The 18445-nt window shown below is 69.7% G+C and overlaps 1 protein-coding gene across 1 annotated transcript; it reads left to right on the top strand.

Moving 5' to 3' along the window:
- Positions 1–9366: 9366 nt before the first annotated feature.
- NPTX1 (neuronal pentraxin 1) lies at positions 9367–14602 on the top strand. Its single transcript, XM_054708864.1, has 5 exons — positions 9367–9792; positions 10051–10258; positions 12029–12273; positions 13626–13805; positions 14381–14602. The coding sequence occupies exons 1-5, from the start codon at positions 9367–9369 to the stop codon at positions 14600–14602; spliced, it is 1281 nt and encodes a 426-aa protein (XP_054564839.1).
- The last annotated feature ends 3843 nt before the right edge of the window (positions 14603–18445 follow it).

The raw sequence follows: 18445 nt of genomic DNA, 5'->3' as shown, positions 1-18445 counted from the left end.
AGAGCCCAGGGCCGAGGCCTGTTTCCCGGCTGCCCCAGGCAGAGGTTCCGGAAAGCTGTGGGCGGCCAGGAAGCACCGTGCGTCCTCTTTCTAGCGCCCAGACACTGTGCGTCCCCGGGGGCTCGTCCTCCTTCCGGGGCCCCGGGCCGAGCCCCAGCCGCCTGCCGTGAGCGCCCACCCCTTGCGCCGAGGCCCGCAGGTCAGCTCAGTGCTTTCCCGCAGGAAACGGGCCAGCTCGGGCGGCACAGGGCCCGGGGTCAGGAGGCCTTTTTCTTTCTTTTTTTAATATATTTTTTATTGATTTCAGAGAGGAAGGGAAAAGGAGAGAAAGAAACACCAATGATGAGAGAGAATCACTGATTGGCTGCCTCCTGCACGCCACCTCCCCCCCTCGCCCCCCCCCGCTGGGATTGAGCCAACAACCTGGGCGTGTGCCTCGACTGGGAATCGAACCCAGGACCCTTCAGCCCACAGGCCGACGCTCAATCCACTGAGCCACACCGGCCAGGGCTGGCCGGCCTTTTTCTCAGGGAACCTGCGTGCCTTCGAGTGTCAGACCCAGCGCTCACCCCGCAGCACACCTGGGCGGAGACTCCCCCTGCGGCTCTGGGGCAGGGGTGCAGGCTGGGGCTACGGCGGCCATCTGCTCCCCACGCGGGCATTCGGGGCGCCGAGGACTCACCATGCACGCCCCCCCAGAGTGGACGTGACATGCCCGCTAGTGTGAGCAGCGCCCGAGGCCGCGTCCTGGCCCGGTGGCTAGGGGCCCAGGTGCCCGTGGCTGTGTGAGCCGGGTCGGGGGAGGATGCCGCCAGGCTGGAGGCAAACACCCCTCAGCTGGGGGCGCAGCCCCGGGGGAGCTGTAACCGCTCCTGCAGCAAATCAGTTTGCAAAGCATTCTGTCCTCGGCAGGGAGGCTTAACTAAACCGGGGAGCAATGTCAGAAGGTGGCGGGGTGCGGGGTCCTGCCTTCTGAGGCCGCCATGGCCTCGCCTGCCACGGCGGCATCTTAGAGTCCCGCCAGTGCCTTTCCCGCCCACCTGCCATCTGTGCTTCCTCCCCTCCCCCCCCCCCCCCCGTTACCTCCCCTCCCCCTTACTCTCCCCTCCCCTCCGTTGCTCGCCCCTCCCCCACCAGGACCAGCGTGCTCCTGGGGCCCCTCCCCCCTCCCTGGAAAGAGGAGTAAAGCCGCCCCCCCCCCCCCCGCACCATACCTCCCCAGGAGTGACGGAGGCAGGCCCTTCGCTCACTGTCCTGGGGGTCGCCGCACCCATTTCTGGGTGGTGGGGGGACCCGCGCTCAGGAGTGTGGGGTGGGGTTGCTTCACTGCCGGGTGTGGGGGTCTCAGGGAGGGGCGGGGGGTGTCTCCAGTGCAGGCCTCCCCACCCACCGCCACCCCAGCCCCTCCGAGGCCTGGTCCGAGGCTGCCGGGCGGGAGGAGCCTGCGGGCCGGAGAGACATTTCTGTGAATGGTCCAGTCACCGCCCTCCGCCTCCTCCCAGCAGCTGCTGGGCAGGCCCCCCCCCTCCCCGGGGGCGTGGGATTCCCCTCCCCCCGCCGCTCCCCCACCCAAGGCCGTCCCTCCCTCGGCACCCGCCCCCCCTTTGGAGGGACACTGCAGGCTCCAACCACAATTAATGTTTGATGAGCCCGCAGCCCAGCAGCGGCCGCAGTGCGATATTGATGGGGCCGCGGGGCGGCCGCGGGCGCCCGGGAAGCCCTTTCGGATGCTGTGCGATGTCGGACGATGAGTTATTCCCAACGCAGGGCCCAGTGAGTGTGAACCGGGCTCGTCATTGCAGCTGCAACCGGCAGCCACTGAGGAGCCGTGACTGCAGACCCCCCCCCCCACACACACGTAAGAGGCCACGATGAAAGGACGAGGAGAGGGAATGCGTGTGCATGAGAGAGGCAGCGGGGGGGGGGGGGGGGGGGAGGAGGGAGGATGGTGCCGCCGCCAGGGAGCACTTGGGCCTGCGAGCCAGATACTGCAGCAAAACGCAGCAAATTCCTTCGAAGCAGCTCCAGCCCCGCCCCCCCCCCCCCCCCAGCTCTCCGAGGATCCCCTCACTTAAAGGGGCAGCAAGCAGGGCTGGGCTCCCCAAGATGGGGTCCAGGATGAGGCTCCCCACGGGGGATGACCCCACCCAGGCCGGGACGGTCGGTGTGCAGGGCTGTGAGGTGGTCTGAGAACGGCCATCAGAAGGTGGCTCCCAGCCTGGCCAGCGCGGCTCAGAGGTTGAGCGTTGACCTGTGACCCAGGAGGTCAGGGTTCGATTCCCGGTCAGGGCACAGGCCCGGGTTGCAGGCTCCATCCCCAGTGTGGGCGTGCAGGAGGCGGCCGATCAGAGTCTCTCTCGTCACTGATGTTTCTCTCTCCCTCTCCCTTCCTCTCTGACATCAATAAAAACATATTTTTAAAAAGTAAGGTGGGCTTTAAGGCGGTCAGGTGTCCGTCCAGCACCCCCCCCCCCCGCCCCGCCGCTGTCCTCACCCTCCAGCCAGCCTCTGAGGGGCTTGCCGTGTGGCAAAGGCCGCCGGCTGCAGCGGGAAGGCCGCCGGGAGGGAGTGTGGGTGCCCCCGAGGGGCCTGAGGAATAAGGACACGGAGGCGAGGGGGGGGGGCTGTGAGGCCTGCGGGGGGAGACGGGGCCGCTGGGTCCGTGGGAAACCACCCGGGGCAGCCAGAGGCCACGGGCTGTACATGCTCGGCCCTGCCATTCAGAGTGGACGGGAGTCCACGGGGGGTGCCCTTCGGGGTGTCCTCCGCCTGCGCCCCTGTTCCCGCCGTCACCAGGACCACCTGACCTACAGGGCCGCCGGCTCCCGCCCCCCGTGCCTAGTGCAGCCTCACCCTTTGGGGGGACCTCCTGAGGAGCCCTGCTGGCCTCCACGCCCCCCTCTGCTCCCCCTGCTCTGCCGTCCTGTTCTCCACCCCCGGCTGCCTCAGGGCCGTGCACACGCGACCTTTGCTCACCTGGACAGCGCCCCACGCTGCCAGAACCCCTTGTTTGGGTCGACACCCCTGAGTGAGGATGGGGACCTGCCACCCCCTGTGCCCAGTGCCATCCTGGCCCATGGGCAGCTCTGAGTGAACCACGGCGGCAGGAGAAATGAAGGCTCCTTCTCGCCGCTGGAGACGGGATGGCGGGCCCGGGAGGGGTGGGGGGGTTGGGGGACGGGGAGGGGTGGGGGGGTGGGGAGGGGTGGGGGACCAGGACGGTCACGGAGCCACGCACAGCTGCGCGGGCAGCAGGGTCCTTCCCAGGAGGCCAGCGGGGTCACAGGCTCCTCCAGGGACCCTGGGGTGGGAGGGCCCGGCTGGCCCTGACCAGCGTCCTAGCTCTCCTGCCGCCGCCCCGCCTCCCAGGAGCACGGCCTCCCTGGCAGAGAGAGGGGGAAGCGGGAAGTGAGATCCTCCCAGAGAGGCTGGGCGACCCCCACAGGAGCCGTCCTGCGCTCTTTCGCTCCCTTCCCAGCACAGGACCCGCTAAGATTCCCCCCCCCACCCCTGCCCACGCCTCCCTACCCCTCCCCACCCCTCCTACCCCTCCCCACCCCTCCCCCTCCTGCCCACACAGTGGGTGTTTGAGGAGGGCCCACTCCCAGGGTCCGAGAGGTTTGGACCCTAAACCATCCGCAGAGAGAGGTGGGAGGCCGGGCCCAGAGCGGCCCTCCCCTCGGAGCCCTCCCGGCCTCCCCTCCCGGCCTCCCCTCCCGGCCTCCCCTCCCGGCCTCCCCGTCCTGCCAACAGCACAGCAGTCACCACAGTAACCACCGCCATTGACCACCCACGGCCTCTGTGCGCCGGCCCCTGCTGCCCACCCGCCCTCACCCAGATCTCGCTGGCCAACCGTGGCCGAGGCTGGGCCCCCGAGCTCACAGGCGGAGCCGCTGCCTTCCCGCCATGCCTGGCCCTGCGCCCCGGGGCACCCAGCGCCTCACTGTGACACTGACATTGGGGTGGGCTGCCCCCTGAGCTGACTGTGAAGCACCGTGACGTCCCGCCCAGGACCCCGCAGGTCACGCGTGCCCGCGCTCCGGGCCCAGCCGGATGCCGCCGGAGGAATCACGTGGCTCCAGCAGCCCACGCCGGCGTGTCAGCAAAGGGCGGGAAGCGGGAGCTTACAGCCACGAGAATGAGAAACACCAACTTCATAAAACACTAGCTGGGAAGCGCCCACAGCTCCCGTCTGGGGCGCCCCGGGCACAGGCCAGAGGGGTGTTCCCTGAACGAATGAATGAACGAACGAAGGAACAGGAACTCGGAGGCCGGCCTCGCGTTCCTGGGACAGGTCCTGCTGCTCAGGCCGAGGCCCTGAGCCCTAAGCAGCCTTGACTGCCCGTCTGTGAAATGGGCGCCGCCCCAGGCTCCCGGCAAGATGAGGGAGGGCAGGCGGGGGGCACCTTGTCAGATGCAGGGTTCGAAAGAGCTGGTTCCCTCCTGCTCTCGGGCGCACTGGCAGCCCCCCAGGGGTCCTGGTGTCAGCCCCCCCCCTCGCCCCCGCTACCTCCCCAGCACCCAGCACCCCCAGTCTGTCCACCAGGTTCTCCGTGGTGGCGGCCCCGGGGCGCGAGGCTGGGGGCTGCTCCCCGTGGAAGGCAGAGCGAGGGCAGCAGCGCAGCCGTGAGAGCCGTAACCCTGGCCGGAAACGCCATTCTTACTCCGAAGCACCGCCAGGCTCGGCTCCTACATCTCACGTGGCCTCTCTGGCGCCTGGCAGGCGTGAGCCTGATGTGCAAGGCCAGGCGGCCGGCGGCCCGCGCCCACCCCAGCCGCGTGCCCTCAGCTTGGAGGAGCCACCACTGAGGGAATGCAAACTGGGGTTCTCGGGTGGGGATCCGAGCCATCCCAGACCCGGCGGGCACCCCCATGACTAGAGGACCTGGGAGATGCTGGGAGGACCTGGGAGGATGCTGGGAGGAGCTGGGAGGATGCTGGGAGGAGCTGGGAGGATGCTGGGAGGAGCTGGGAGGATGCTGGGAGGAGCTGGGAGGAGCTGGGAGGAGCTGGGAGGAGCTGGGAAGGCGATGGACAGGGACGAGGCCCTCCCGGGACTTCCTTGGAGGGCAGACCTGAAGGGGAACAGGACCGGCAGGCGGGGAAGAGGGAGGGGAAGCTTTGGGGTCCGGAGAGCGCCAGGGAGCCGCTGAAAGCACGAGCCCCTGGGTGGGCGCCATCAGATGCAGACGGGCCTCTTCCCGGAATCTGGAATTTGGTGTCTCCGTCTCCACGCCACCGCCCTCGGGTCTCCCTGACGACTGGCTCCCACCCCAGCACCGCCCGCAGGATGCTCCAGGGCTCCCGTGGCCCCGCGGCCCCTTCGCCGGGTCAGCTGGGGACCGGGGCTGGTTGGCACGGGTGAGGGCGGGGTTTGGGGACCAGCACTTGGACTTCGTTTCCGTCATCTCCTGGTTGTGGGTAAACACGTCACAGGTGGCTTTCCCCGCGGGAACCCATGGTCTCCCCCCCAGACCGCGCCTCCTCGGCGGGGGCAGCACCCCGTGCCCCAGTGGGTCTTCACCCCTCACCGCCAAGTCCCCCAGGTCCTGACAAGTGAATGCCCGGCAGTGTCTCAGACCCATCGCGCGGTCCTGGCTCCTGCCACCGCCTTCATCCTCCTCCTCATCCTCCCCGGCGGCCTCTCAGCGGTCCTGTTCCCCTTCAGGTCTGCCCTCCAAGGAAGTCCCGGGAGGGCCTCGTCCCTGTCCATCGCCTTCCCAGGTCCTTCCAGGTCCTCCCTGGTCCTCCCAGCTCCTCCCTGGTCCTCCCAGGTCCTCCCAGCTCCTCCCTGGTCCTCCCAGCATCTCCCAGGTCCTCCCAGCTCCTCCCAGGTCCTCCCAGCTCCTCCCAGCTCCTCCCAGATCCTCCCAGCTCCTCCCAGGTCCTCCCAGCATCTCCCAGCTCCTCCCAGCTCCTCCCAGCATCCTCCCAGGTCCTCCCAGGTCCTCCCAGGTCCTCCCAGCTCCTCCCAGCTCCTCCCAGGTCCTCCCAGCTCCTCCCAGCTCCTCCCAGCTCCTCCCAGCATCTCCCTGGTCCTCCCACTCCTCCCAGGTCCTCCCAGGTCCTCCCAGCTCCTCCCAGCTCCTCCCAGGTCCTCCCAGCTCCTCCCAGCATCTCCCAGGTCCTCCTAGCTCCTCCCAGCATCTCCCAGCTCCTCCCAGGTCCTCCCAGCATCTCCCAGCTCCTCCCAGGTCCTCCCAGGTCCTCCCAGCTCCTCCCAGGTCCTCCCAGGTCCTCACAGCATCTCCCAGCTCCTCCCAGCATCTCCCAGGTCCTCCTAGATTCTCCCAGGTCCTCCCAGCATCTCCCAGCTCCTCCCAGCATCTCTCAGGTCCTCCCGGATCCTCCCAGGTCCTCCCAGCTCCTCCCAGGTCCTCCCAGCATCTCCCAGCTCCTCCCAGTCCCTCTCAGTATTTCCCTGTGTCCTCCCAGCTCCTCCCATTACCCACCTGGCGGGAGCTCTTCGCTGCTCAGGTGGAAGCCGTAGATCACCTCCTGACTTGGCCTTAGCCCTGGAGCTGGACGGGCTCGGGACCCACAGAGGGAGCGAGGCCCTCACTCCCCGGGCGGGCTCCCCCCTCGCCCGCTGGGTAAACACACCCAACGGGCACGAAGTCCTGGGCACCCCGCCAGCCCCGGTGCCCCCACTCCTCCCGCCTGCCTGCCTTTACCCCACTGGCCACACTCCCCAGGCCCTGCCTCCCCGCACCAGGGCGCTCCCCCTGCCGCTCTGCGCCCCTGGATTCCCTCCATCGCTGCTTGCTGAGCTGGCTGCAGCTACATTTCCAGGAATTTAAAAGCTGATCTGCGCACAGCCATCATTAAAATGTAAATTATACAAACTTAGAAAGAATGAACTTCACTGAGAATGAAAGTGCTGCACACGCGGACGCATCACTGTCACCCTGCGCGGCCGCCTCTGCGTTTGGGGTTCGTTACGCCGGTTGTGCCGCAGGGGGGGACACCCTGTAACCACGAGGTCCCGTCCCAGGCCCAGGCCCGCATTCACAGACCCCCCGCCCCCACTGCGGTTCCGAGGCGTGGACCGGGCCAGACCGGGCGACCCGAGCCCAGAAACGAGGCCGCCCCTGCACCCCGACCTTCTGACCAGGAGGCTGGGCGGCGGCGCTCCTCCCCTGACGGTGTTCGTTCCTCGCAAACACCAGGAAGGGCCTCGGCCCGGCCCGCAGGGCGCTGAGTCCCGTTAAAAGGACGTGAAGAGGGCGGGGGACGGGTCTGACCCTCCGCGCCTGACCCGGGCCGCGGGCGCGCAGGGTCCCCACAGCGCCTCCTGGCGGAGAGGCCGGGCCCCGGACCGCTGTCTCCTCCCCTCTGGGCTCCACACTTCCCTCCCAGACACCGCGCTGACCCTGGACACGACGCCAGGCCCCCGCCCCGCCTTGCCCCAGCGCCCAGGGCGCCCCTCCCGGCGGTGAAAGCGGTCCCGCCGTGCGCGCGGGGGGTCCCGCTCCGTCCACGCAGCCGCCCGGGCCCCACGGGGCCGTCTGCCTCTCGCCCCAGGGTTGGCTGGAAGGGCCTCCGACCGACCGGGGCATGGAGAGGACCCCTGGGGAGAGGACCCCGTGGCGGGGACCCCGTCTTCTCTGGTTGGGAGTTGGAGACAGAAGCCGCCGCACCGTCTGGGGCGCCCCGGGCGCACAGCCGTGTGGGGACGCTGGCGGCTCGGCCCTCGCCGCTGCTCCGCGGTGGGCAAGCCGGGCCGCGGGGGGGGGGGGGGGGGGGGGGGGGGGTGCGCGCGGGACGGGCAGGGGCCGCGCCCGGTGGCAGCCCCAGCGCGGGGTGGGCTCCAGGCGGAGACGTGGACGAAACGAAGGAGCGCGGGGAGCCCCGGGGCGCGGGAGGGGAAGAGGGGGCGAGGAGCTGTGCCCCCCATGAAGCCTGCCTCTCCTTCCACCTGCGCCCTGGCGCTGCCGGAGCTGCCCGGTCCCTCGGGCTGGGCCGCAGGGCAGGGCCCGCGCCCCCCGTAGGCTCCGCGGTCGCTGCTCCCGCTGGAGGGGAGGCTGCGGAATGAGGGGCTGGAGGGGTGAGTGTCGGGGTTCAGAGGCTGCAGGGCTGAGGCTCAGTCCGGGCTCGTCTGTCACCGGAAGCCCGGCCTCCGGGAGTCCTGGCGCCTCAGTTTCCTCCTCTGTATAGTGGGCGCTTGGAAGGGACGCTGACCGCCCCTGAGGGCCAGCGCTTCGGAACCGGCGCCGGAACCCGGAACCCCGAGAGGTATCACAGTCGAACCCCGCAGAAAAGGCGGGAATGTGTGCGGGGGTGGGTGGGGTGACAGTGGCCGTCGTGTGGAGCTCCCCAGGTCCGGGACCCCTCCCCGAAGACCCTGGGCCAAGAAGTGGGGTGATCTGGGGTGCGGGCGGCGGTCCAGGAAGCCCAACACGCACAAGCGGACACGCTCGGCGAGCGCAGAGACGGGAAGGCCTGCGAGGCGGGAGGGGGGGCGGGAAGGGGCGGTGAGCGCGGGCTCCCGCCTCCCCTGGGGCCGCGGGGAGCGTCCACCCCGGAGGCCGCCTGCCCGGAATCGAGCGGCTCGGCCGGCAGGAAAGGCTCCATCCGCCAGGGCCGCCGAGAAGTCCCCGCCCGCCCGGCTGTCACTGGAGACGTCGCGGGCCTCCGGAGTCCGGAGCTGGGGCGGGGGGCGCCGGATGCGCGGGGAGCGAGCAGTGTGTCACCCACACGGACATCTAAGGAACCGGGAGCGGCCCGTGCCCCCCCCCCCCCCCCGGACTCGGCCGGCAGCGAGGCTCCGTGCCCGCTCCTGGCACGCGGTGCCACCTGAGTCCCTGGGGACCGGCCCCCCCAGCGCCCCCGGCCCCAGCTCCGCAGGTGTTGGGGCGGCCGAGCGAGTAGAACGGAGACCTGTCTCGGGGCCGCGTGGCCTCCCCCCCCCCCCCCCCCGAGACCCGTGGGAGAGTGAGGCCGTCGCGCAGGTGGCCCTGCTGAGGTCCCCGGCGCGGCCCGGCCTCCCTCCCCTCCCCCCCCCCTCCCATCTCTGAGCTTTCGGGGAAGCGCGCGGGCCGGGCGGGGGCGGGGGCGGGCCGTGGGGTGGGGGAGGCGCGGCGACGCCGGGTGGGGAGGGCCCCGGAGGAGGCGCCCCTCCGTGCGCGGCGACCCCCGCAGCTCCGGGGCCGGGGCCGCAATTAAAGCGGGATTCCTCCCCCGCTGACGTCGGCGGCGCGAGGCCCCTCCCGCGGCGGCATAAAAGGCGCGGGCTCCGCAGCGCAGGCGGCAGTGGGGGCCGGACAGCGCCTCGGTGCGGACTGCGCGGAGCCGGAGCCGGAGCGCGGCCGCCCGGAGCCCCAGCCGCCGAGCCGAGCCGCCCGCGCCGGGCCCGCGCCCGCAGCCATGCCGGCCGCCCGCGCCGCGCGCACCTGTGCGCTGCTCGCCCTCTGCCTGCTGGGCGGCGCGGCCCAGGACCTCGGGCCCACGCGCTTCATCTGCACCTCGGTGCCCGCGGACGCCGACATGTGCGGCGCGGCCGTGGCGGCGGGCGGCGCGGAGGAGCTGCGGGGCAGCGTGCTGCAGCTCCGCGAGACCGTGCTGCAGCAGAAGGAGACCATCCTCAGCCAGAAGGAGGCCATCCGCGAGCTGACGGCCAAGCTGGGCCGCTGCGAGAGCCAGAGCGCCCTGGACGCGGGCGCCGGCCGCCAGCAGCCCGCCGCGGGCAAGCACTCCCTGGGCGACCTGTCCCGGACCGCGCAGGCCGCCGAGACGCTCGGCCAACTCGCGCAAACTTTGCAGTCGCTCAAAACCCGCCTGGAGAACCTCGAGGTCCGCGCGCGCGCCCCTCTGCCCTCGCCACCCCCCCCCCCCACTCCCGACCCGGCCGGACACCCCCGCCCCCACCCCCGCCTGGCGCGGCGCTGCCGCCCGGCTGGGCCTCCCCGAGCTGGCGAGGCCCCGCGCCCGGCCACCCGCCCGAGCTCCCCGCCCGGCCGCCCCCGCAGTCTCCCCGAGGGGCCCGCGCCGGAGGCTCCCGGCCCGGTCCCCGCTCTGCGTGTAACCTGTGGCCCCGCACCCCGCCCGCAGCAGTACAGCCGGCTCAATTCCTCCAGCCAGACCAACAGCCTCAAGGACCTGCTGCAGAGCAAGATCGACGACCTGGAGAGGCAGGTGCTGTCCAGGGTGAACTCGCTGGAGGAGGGCAAGGGCGGCGCCAAGAACGACACGGAGGAGAGGGCCAAGATCGAGAGCGCCCTGACCTCGCTGCACCAGCGCATCAGCGAACTGGAGAAAGGTACCTGCGCCCCAAAGCCTCCCCATCCTGCACAGCGGTTGGGGCACCCAGGGGGGTGTTCCTGGGGCGGGGGGCTGGGGCCGTGAGCTCTGGCTATGCTCGTGGAAGGGAAGCAGAGAGGGGAAGGGATCGCCTGGGGCCTCCTGCTCCCTACACACACACACACACACACACACACACGCACACATGCATACACACACACGAGTATACACACACACACACATGCGTACACACACACACATGCGTACACACACACACACACACACACACATTCGCAGGATTCTCCCAGCCTGATCTGTTCAATCTTCAGTAACTTTGCCCTGTGGCCTGGGCAGCCAGCCCCCCCCCCCCCAGGAAGCCTGCCTGGGGGGCCCCCATCCCGCTGCTCAGGGCTGGACCTGGTCTTCCTGGTCCCCACAGACCCGAACAGGTCTCCTCCCAGCCCTCCTGCCCCTACCCTTCCCTGGGGACCCCCCGCTTTTGATCTTCTCTGTGGAGTGACCCAAAGCCTGGCATCCTGCACCCCCTGCAGTTCCCGGGTCCCTAACTCCGGGGGGTCCCATGGCACCACGGGGCACACGGATGAGCTTGGCGGCTTAGCCTTGAAGTCGCAGCAATCAAACACGGTTGTAAGGGGGGGCCGCCTGGCTCAGCAGAACCACGTGACCCTTCTCAGACTGCAAAGTGTGCGATGGATTTAAACAGTGCCATCTTAAGGCACCTTACGTAACTGAAAACAGCTCGGGAGCGAGGAGGGGAGGGGGGACGGGGGCATGAAAACAGCCCCCCACCCCCCAACTCCCACCCCCCCGAGGCCCCACGGCAGGCGACTGGGCCCGAGACCGTGTGGGCAGCCCCTAGGAGCCAGGCCGGCCCTGTTCCCTGGCACCGGGCTCAGCAGCCGGGAGCCGGCCCAGCAGGCTGCCTTCTAGAAACAACCCTCGGCCTGGGGCCGGTTCCGTGCCGGGCTCCCACAGGCCGGGCACACTCCGGCCGGGGGGCCTGCGTTCCGGCCCTGGGCCCGGCGCCCCTGCCCGCTGCTGGGGGGCCTGTCAGGCACGCGGTCACAAGCGGCAGCCACCTTGCTGCGTGGGCGGGAGGGGGCGGGTGCATTCCCCGGAGACATCCCCACAGGCGGGCGCGGGTGGCCCAGTGTGAGGGGCAGTGGCGGCCGGAGGGAGCCTGAGTTTTCAGGAGGCACAGAAGCTCGCCCGAGAGTGGGTGAGCGTGACGTCTCCGAGCACTCACCTCGGCCCCGGCCACAGGGCCCCGGCTCTCGGCGGGGCTCCAGGCAGCTGCTAGGACGGCCTGGGGACGGCCCTCCCTCCCGGTGGTGTGTGTGTGTGTGGTTCTGGAACAGCTGGATCCTCGGGGCCAGTGGGCCGGGGCCAGGAGTGCCCGGGAGCGGCAGCGTGCCGGCCTGGAGGGCATGTGCCGGGCGCTGGGCCGGGCTGGCTCGGTGGTGACCCGGGAGGGAAGGCGTTTCTGAGCTCAGCAGCCAGCATGCAGGCCGGGCCGGAGGGGCTGCGGCCTCTTTCGGGCAAAGGAGGCTTCTTTCCTCTGGGCCACACCTTGGAGGGTGCCCCCTCCCTCCCCCCTCCCCAGCCCCCCGCAGCCCAGGCACAGGCTCCCCACCCCAGCCTCCCTGCTCCCCTGCTCGGGCCCTGTGCTCTGGGACAGGCACCTGCCCCCCCCTGCCCGGGCCTCCCTCCAGCTCCGACAGGGACCAGCCTCCCCGGTGCAGGCGTCAGGACTGTCCGCCCTCCCCAGGCCAGAAGGACAGCCGCCCCGGGGACAAGTTCCAGCTCACGTTCCCGCTGCGCACCAACTACATGTACGCCAAGGTGAGGCGGAGCCTGCCCGAGATGTACGCCTTCTCCGTGTGCATGTGGCTCAAGTCCAGCGCCGCGCCCGGCGTGGGCACGCCCTTCTCCTACGCCGTGCCCGGCCAGGCCAACGAGCTGGTCCTCATCGAGTGGGGCAACAACCCCATGGAGATCCTCATCAACGACAAGGTGGGCTCCGGCGGGCTGCGGGGAGCCCTGTCCCGGCGGGCTGCGGGGAGCCCTGTCCCGGCGGGCTGCGGGGGACCCCTGTCCTGGCGGGCTGCGGGGGACCCGTCCTGGCGGGCTGCGGGGAGCCCTGTCCTGGCGGGCTGCGGGGAGCCCTGTCCTGGCGGGCTGCGGGGGACCCCTGTCCCGGCGGGCTGCGGGGCAGGTCTTCAGTGGCGTGGGGTGGCTCAAGCACAGGTCTGCTCTGGCCCCGGGAGGAGGGCCTGCCCGGCAGGGTGAGGGAGGGGAGGGAAAGACCAGGAGGCCCTGGCCGGTGTGGCTCAGTAGATAGAGCGTCGGCCTTCGGACGGAAGGGTCCTGGGTTCGATCTGGTCAAGGGCACATGCCTTGGTTGCAGGTTCCCTGGCCCTGGTTGGGGTGCATGCAGGAGGCAGTACATTGATGTCTCTCCCTCTCCCACTCTCTCTAAAAAAATCAATGGGAAGATATCCTTGGGTGAGGATTAAAACACGCACACACACGCACACACACGCGCACACACATGCACACACACGCGCACACGCACACACACACACACACGCGCACACGCACACCAGGAGAGAAGGGAGGGGTGCCCTGGCCCGACTCCATGAACAGCTGAAGCTGGAACCTCCCCAGACAGATAGTGAAGGAGATGGGGGGCCCTCCTTCCCACAGATCAGCCCCTGACTCCTCCTCCCTGCTTGGGGGAGCTCGGTGCTCTGGGGGGGGAGGTGCCCCTAGAAATTCTTCCTGAGTCCAAACCCATCTGCTTAGCCCCGCCCCCCGCGGGGGCAGCCTGTCCCTCGGAGCCGCCCCCTCGGCCTCCGTAGCCGCGGGTCAGCTGCCGGCTGTCACTCGCCCCAGCCTCTGTGCCATGGTGGTGGCGACGGTCTGAAACCCAGGCTGGAAATCGGGTGCCAAGCCCTCGGGGCCTTGCCTAGGGAGCCCCATTTCCCCTGGGGTCCTCGGCACATCCACCCCGCCGGTGACTGCCCCCGCCCTGGTGTCTCAGATTCTCTGCCAGGCTGGGCGGGTGCAGACCAGAGGGCTGGGCAGGTGGGGTGATGGGGGAGGGGGCAGAGGCCGGGGAGCGATGGCTGGGCCCCCAGCCAGGGGTGGGCTCTCCCTCAGGGCCTGGTGTGTAGGCTAAGGGGGGAGGGGGTGAGGATGGACCTCAGGGCCCTGATGGGTCACAGTCCCTCTGCCACGCCTCGACCCCCCCACGCACGGGCCGGCAGGGGCAAAGCCGGCCGCGGTGCCTGGGATTCACCTTGAAGTGGGACGGAGCAGTCACTGACTGGCCTGGGCCGTGACCTACGGCCCCCCCGTCCCAGGTGGCCAAGCTGCCCTTTGTCATCAATGACGGGAAGTGGCACCACATCTGTGTCACCTGGACCACGCGGGACGGCGTCTGGGAGGCCTACCAGGACGGCACGCAGGGCGGCAGCGGCGAGAACCTGGCCCCCTATCACCCCATCAAGCCGCAGGGCGTGCTGGTGCTGGGCCAGGAGCAGGTACACAGACCGTCGGGGAGAGCTGCTGGGGGCGGCGTGAGGAGGAGGGAGCTGCGGAGGGAGGTGTTGGGCGGCAGCCTGGGGGCTGACGGGAAATGCGGGCGGGGTGGCCACACGCCTGGCTCGGGAGGGCCCCTCCGGCCCTCGCCTGCGCGGCTCGCTCCCTGGGAGCGGTGCGTCCGTCGGGCAGCCGGAGGGCAGCGGCGGCAGCAGCGCCCGGGCCTCCTGTTCCCGTGGGCGATGGGGCTGGCAAAGTGGCCTCCCGGTCCCTGGACGAGACGTGGGGAATGTGGGGGTGCAGTGAGACCCGGCTCGTGGCTGCCCGCACCCCGCCGCCCCCTCCCTTCCTGAGTCACTGGCTGCGGGAGAGGCGGGTCCTGGCGGCCCGAGCAGCTCCGCCCGGGGCAGAGGTGGCCAGCAGCGCCCTTTCCCGGGCTCCCTGTGGGGGGCAGTGTGAAGACCCAGAGACAGGACAGGGGACCGTGAGAGCCCCAGATGGGGAGGCCCCCTCCCCAGCCTCCACCTCCACCCCCATCCCCCCCACCCTCACCCTCACCCTCTGCTTTTCTCCGAAGGACACGCTGGGTGGCGGGTTTGATGCCACCCAGGCGTTCGTGGGCGAGCTGGCCCACTTCAACATCTGGGACCGCAAGCTGACCCCGGGCGAGGTGTACAACCTGGCCACGTGCAGCCCCAAGGCCCTCTCCGGCAACGTCATCGCCTGGGCCGAGTCCCACATCGAGATCTACGGCGGCGCCACCAAGTGGACATTCGAGGCCTGTCGCCAGGTCAACTGAAGCCCCGCCGGCCGAGCCCCTGCCCTCGGCCCGCCCGCCCCTCCTCTGCTTGTGCCGCGACGACCGTCCTGTCTCCCCTCCCCAGGAATGACTGACTCCAGGCCATTGCCCTCGCGTGCACACACGCACGTGCACACACATACATGCAGACACGCGCACACACACGCACACACACCGCCTTGTTTGGTCCTCGTGCACGTGCCGCAGCCTGGCTTCCTGCCCCGAGGACGTCCGTCCCCCAGGCGGCCGGGCCGGTGACGCAGGCGACACAGCCATGCAGGAGTAGGTGAGAGGCTGCGTGTGTGTGTGTGTGCGTGTGCGAGCGCGTGTGCCTGCGCGTCTGTGAGTGCGTGTCTCCAGGGAGCCTCCTCTTTCAGAACGAGGTGTTTCATTTCCGTCTTCGTGGCGCCCGGAAGCCTTGGGGGCCCGGCTCCGCCGCGTTTGTCTTTGTCGGAGGAGCTGGTCCGGGGCTGCCTCTGTGACACGAAGGTTGCTCAGCGGTTTGTGAAGGCGGGGCCGCCGGGGCTTACTCTGCGCTGGAGTGAGTCCTCGGAGGCCGGAGGCAGGCAGAGTCCTGGAGGCCCAGCTGCTCGGGGGCAGAGGAGGTGGGAGGGGGCCCCACGTCCCGCCCTGCCGCGGGCATCCTGGGGGCGGGCTCTCGGCCTCCCCCTCCTCACACCCAGAGAGCCTGGCTCCAGACAAGCAGAGCCTCCAGGGGCGGCTCGGGAGGGAGGCCCACACGGGTTAGGACCCAGCCATGCAGGGCCAGGAGGCCCCGCGGCCCTGGGACGCCCACAGCCATATCCTCCCCTCAGGGCCCAGGGAGCCGGCTCTGCGAGTCCTCCAGGGGCAGCGTCCCCGGAGACCTCTGGGGTGGGGGGCGGGGAGGCAGACATGGCCGCCCGGCCCTCACCCCTCCCCTGTGCAGGGCCCCGGCCTGGGACTGTCCCCCGCTGGTGACGCCGAGACCCCACCCTGTTCAGAAGCTGTGACACGTTCTTTCCCCGTGAAAAGCCATCCTGCACATTCCTTCTCGTCCTCGAGGCGGAGGCGTGTGCGCATGTGTGCGTGTGCGTGTGCGTGTGCACACTAAGTGAGCGTGCCTGGGGTGGGCCCCCTGCTTTTTGTGCAGCATCGGGGGGTCCACGCCCCGAGGGCACCTGGACTCAGCACAGCAAGTGGCTGGCATGTCTTTCTGGGCTCCCTGCCCCCTGCCCCCCCCCCTGCAGCGGCAGGACTCCCTCCGGAGGGGCAGGTGTCCCCCGTCCCGTCCCCCAGGGGCGCCTGTCCCCCTAAACGCAGGCCCATACTGTGTCGGAACCCAGTGCACCCGTGTGTCTGTGTTGGTGTCTGTGTCCGTGTCCACGTGGGCGTCTGCACGGTGCCCACTGCCAGCCCACAATGCATTGCTCTCGTGCAGAGGGCGCGTCCAGGCTGCGCCCGCGGCTCAGCAGTGGCTTCTTCTGACCTTTGTGCTTCGTCCGGGCCGTGGGCCTCGGATCTTGGGGTCTGCGGGGTACCCTCTGCTTGCATGTCCCTCGGGGTGGCGCGTCCCCGGCTCCCTCCGTCCCACGTGGTTCCCTGCCTGCATGGACTTCTCCAGTCCTGTGTTCTGTGCCGAGTGCCACCCATCGTCCCGTGACCATCCACGTAGCTACCGAAAACGGCTGGGAAAGGAAGCTGAGGGCGCCAGGAGAGGTGCGGGGGGGGGGGGTCCACGCCCCCTCCCCGCTCCCCACACACACAGCCGTGTAGGAAGAGGACAGGCCTAGAGCACGCCTGGGAGAGCGTGAGCTTGGAAGCACCCCTAGACCAGACCGCCCCCTCCCCCCGGCCCCCGGAGCGGCCACGAGGCAGGCCCAGCGCGCGGTGCTCTCGGGCAGCGCCCCACCCGCCCCTGCCAGGCCCGGGACCCCAGACCCCAGACCACCTGCCCAGCGGGCGCGGTGGGAGCTGTCCGTTCAGGACCACAAGCCATCCTCTGCCCTAACCCGACGGGCAGAGCATCCCAGACGCCATGTCTGTGTCCACCTCCAGACCCTCCTGCCCGCCCCCCTGACGCCCCCTGGTGCCAGGGCCCCAGACTGACATTTAGCTCCCGCCCCGCCCCGCCCGGAGCCTGTGCCACGCCCCTCGACGCCCTCACTGTGTTCACACTTGGCACTCGGCCGCCCTGAGAGGCCGCTGACGGCCACAGATCTAATCCGCGTAGTCCCCATCTCCGTAATCGGACCGACGCCCCCCGCACTGACGAACCCACGCCTTTCTCAGGTAAGCCATTTTATAAACACGGAGATCAAGCACTGTGGGGCGCCCAGTCCCACGGCCCCCGCGTCCCAGGCGGAGCGCCGCCCGCAGGCTCGCCCTCGGGGTGGGGCCTGAGATCCCACTTGAATCGTAAGCCTTCTTGCTTTTGATAACACGGTATTCTTTCTCTTACTGTAGAAGACAAAGTTTATTACCAAAACAAGAGTATTTTTATGAAAGAAAAGGACAAACCTAGGTCCACTCAACCTATCTTCCCCGCCACCACTTCCAGGCTCCGCCGACACGGGCTGGGAGCGCGCACGCTGGGAGAGATGCGTTTTGTATGCTTTCCTTCTTTCCGTTTGTAGATCGCCCGTTTCTAAGACGGCAAAGATCCCTTTGTCACCAGCCCTGGGGCCTGGGACCGCGGGGGTGTCTCCTGGGCGGCGGAGGGGAGAGGAGAGGCTGGCCCGAGGTTTGTGCCCGCCCCCGGCGAGCTGGGGGGGGGGGAGTGGCGCCGGCTCTCGGGCTCGTGGGGACCGGGGTGTGAATGGGCCGGAGCGCCAGGCCTGGGTCTCGCCGTGGACCTGTCGGGGGGACCGAGCTGAGGCCTCGAGGAGCGAGGGTTGTGCGTTGTCCACGGGAAGGGGTGGGATCCTGTGTGACCTCGCGGCAGCCGGGCCGTGGCCCGAAGCGGGGGCGTGCGGTGTCCCCTCTCCTTCCTCGCGTGTCAGTGCGCACGGCGGTCGGCGGCATGTGTCGCTTCCGCGCCGCGGGCTGAGTGCCGCTGGGAAGGGGACGAGGCGGCGAGGAGACGTGCCCAGGGCTCACTCCCACGTTGGTCTGATTTGCCAAAACAAAGCCCCACAGCACAGCAGGCCCCTGGCGGACGGCTGCCATGTACATACGTGTCACAGGGAGGGATCGGTGTGCCCTACGTTTTCATTGTTTGCCGACCAAAGCTGAGCATCCTCACACGACGCGCAGCCCCGTGGCCGCCACGGGGCAGGACCACGGGACCGCCCCTCCCCGCCGTGACTCGGGCAGCGCCGTTTCTACTGGTCTCCTTGCTTTCTCTCATTTTCTTGCTGAAACATGAATTGTCGAGTTTATTTTTACACAGTAAAGCGTGAAGAAAGACCGTGTCTCCTGGGACTGCCTCACCTCCACCCGCCGGACACCTCGGGGCCCCGGGGACCCTCGCCTGCTTTGCCTGGTGCTGCCCTGCCCCCGGGGGCGCCGGGACACGGGACAGGGAGGCACAGGACTGATCTCCCACCCCCGGCTCGCACACTCACACGTGGACGCACACGCTCCTACCCGTACACACACACCTGCCCGTGCGCACACACGTGCTCACGCACACACGTGGACGTGCACACTCACATTCCCCGCCCCGTGTGTGCACACACACACTCGCGCACACTCATGCGTGGACATGCACACTGGGTTCCGGAAGGCGCTGAGACCCTCCTGCACAGTCCTCTCGGGGGTCTGGACGCCGCCCTTACTCCCCCAGGCCCCTCCCGTGGGCCTTCAGCGCGGGCCCCAAAGCCCTGACAGAGCGTGGAGACGTGCCGGGTGCGGGGAGCTCCG

The sequence above is a fragment of the Eptesicus fuscus genome, chromosome 20, assembly GCF_027574615.1.
Source record: "Eptesicus fuscus isolate TK198812 chromosome 20, DD_ASM_mEF_20220401, whole genome shotgun sequence".
In the NCBI taxonomy this organism is placed as follows: Eukaryota; Metazoa; Chordata; class Mammalia; order Chiroptera; family Vespertilionidae; genus Eptesicus; species Eptesicus fuscus.
This window is presented reverse-complemented; position numbering and strand designations above follow the sequence as displayed.